General features: G+C 46.5%; 1 protein-coding gene across 1 annotated transcript; it reads right to left on the reverse strand.

Moving 5' to 3' along the window:
* Nucleotides 1-986: 986 nt before the first annotated feature.
* Nucleotides 987-2,149, reverse strand: LOC123126179 (putative glycine-rich cell wall structural protein 1). Its single transcript, XM_044546560.1, has one exon. The coding sequence runs from the start codon at nucleotides 2,127-2,129 to the stop codon at nucleotides 1,248-1,250; it is 882 nt and encodes a 293-aa protein (XP_044402495.1). The 5' UTR covers nucleotides 2,130-2,149; the 3' UTR covers nucleotides 987-1,247.
* Between the last annotated feature and the right edge of the window lie 255 nt (nucleotides 2,150-2,404).

Genomic DNA, 2,404 nt, shown 5'->3' on the forward strand with positions numbered 1-2,404 from the left:
TAGATTGTGATGATGTCGCTGTTCAGTTGGTTGACGCCCTCCCTGGGTACTGGAGATGGATAGAGGCATGTGCCTCGAGATAGTAATCTAATGTCGCACAGGAAGCGATCTAGTTCTCTCCTTTGTTGATTGCTTCTTGTAATCAGTGTTACCTGGAGATGTGTATGAACCAAACATGATCTTGTTCCTCACGTCGTTTTTCCAAAATTAACGGAAAGACATCCTCCTACATTAGAATCAATTATTGGTGATTGTGAATCATAATTTCACTTTTTCAGTGACAACCTTTCATATGGCATTCTGTCTGTCTCTAAACTAACTCTGTATCGTGCTCATAAGATGTACTCCCTCCGTTCCTAAATATAAGTCTTTCTAGAGATTTCAACAAGTGACTATATACAAAGCAAAATGAGTGAATCTACACTCTAAAATATGTCTACATACATCCGTATGTTGTTGTCCATTTGAAATGTCTAAAAAGACTTATATTTAGGAACGGAGGGAGTATCAGCCAAGACCGATCACTTAGATTAACATGTAATAAGAACTAATAGCCTGACATGATAATAAATTGGGGCCTGCATTCATCAGGAACCTCTTGTTCTTTGTGCTTTGATGGGCGACATTCTGTTTACTATATTTAAAGAATCGTGTACCGACACTGCCCAAAACTCATTTACATGTTACTGTTCTTTAGTATAACACTTTTGACTATCAACTTGTTTAGTATGACATTTTCTACGATAGGTCCAGTGGTATGACTATGGTGTTATAAATCTTAGTGCTACCTTCTATGTCGATGGTTAAGACTGGAATTATTTTGATTCTAAAATGAACCCAAATTAACATGGAGGAATATTTCAAATAGAAAGCAAGGTTGGTATAGACCTAGAAACTATAGAGTTGCATACTCTAGTGGTATGCACAAGAAACATACTTGGACATGTAAAATGGGTCGAAACTCAGAAAGACATTGCAAACAAAACGACAGAATCAAGCAATTGACTATTTGAGGTAAAAAAGGCTACAAATGAGGTACTCTTTCACATATGTCTATTGGCACAAACCTGCCTGAACAGGTAGGAGTTAAATGTTAATCCAAGAAATGATATTTAGTTCCTTCCACCGATGCTCAAGATCATCCCTTCCATGCATGCCATGTGTCCTTTGATGTGAAATACTAGCAAAATGATGGAAATTAAAATACATATCCAGGTCCAATTCTAGCTTGCTCAACAAAGGGCAATTTAGTGGTATCCGCCACCACCAGATCCGGATCCACTGCCTCCACCACTGCCAGTTCCACCATTCTGGGTCTCACCATTGCCGCCACCCATGCCACCACCAATTCCTGTAGCATAGCCTTCGCCATACGAGCCAGTGCTACCGGTCTGACCGGCGCCAGACCCAGCACCAGATCCAACTCCAACGCTTGGGCCTTCAGCGGCACCTCCAGTTGCACCACCACCATTGCCACTTCCTCCTCCATTTGCAAAGCCTCCAGAAGTGTCGTCGCTGCCGGCCTGTCCAGCACCAGCGCCCACACCACCTCCATTTCCGTTGTTACCGCCACCACCACCGTTACCACTACCGCCAGCATCAGAGTAGCTAGTACCATCACCACCGGCAATAGGAGCCGGTGCGTTTGACACACCACTCTCACCATATCCCTTGCCAAGGCCAGATCCAACTCCGGTTCCACTAGACCCATTTGCACCACCACCTTCGCCCCCGCCCCCGCCCATACCATCAGCATTGGCATAACCATTGCCACTAGGGGCTGACGCAGAGCCACTCACACCGCTACCAGAGCCATAGCCGGATCCGGAACCAGACCCAGATCCACCCTTTGATCCTCCTCCGCCACCAGCTCCTCCCCCTCCACCAGATCCCTTGGCAAAGTTCCACTTGTTACCCCAATCTCCACCACTCTCACCATATCCTAAGCCGCCACCTGACCCAGACCCTCTACCAAATCCACTCCCACCAGACGCACCGCCGCCGCCTCCCCCGCCACCACCACCACCTGAGGCACTGGAGGAGCTAGCGAGCATCCTTGCAGCATCGGCAAGCCCAATGCTCACAAGGACAACAAAGCCAAGAGCTGCAAGCTTGGTGGGGGTAGCCATTGTGAGTGAGCTGGGTGGAGTGAGACGAGTTGGGTGCTGAGAGCAGAGAGGGTTGGCTAGGTATATATAGTGCTGGAGGGGATGCAGTGCATTGGTGACATATCTTACGGTGATCCGATCGAGCTCTGTTGGTTGTGCAGTATGAGTGGGTTATTCGATGAGAAGTTTCCTATGATCATAATGCCAGCAGTACCGTTGACTATATATACATATCGATCTAGATCGATTAGCCGCTACCAAGACAGCATGTAAATATGCAATTGCCATGCAAAACT

The sequence above is a fragment of the Triticum aestivum genome, chromosome 5D (assembly GCF_018294505.1).
Source record: "Triticum aestivum cultivar Chinese Spring chromosome 5D, IWGSC CS RefSeq v2.1, whole genome shotgun sequence".
NCBI classification, from domain to species: domain Eukaryota; kingdom Viridiplantae; phylum Streptophyta; class Magnoliopsida; order Poales; family Poaceae; genus Triticum; species Triticum aestivum.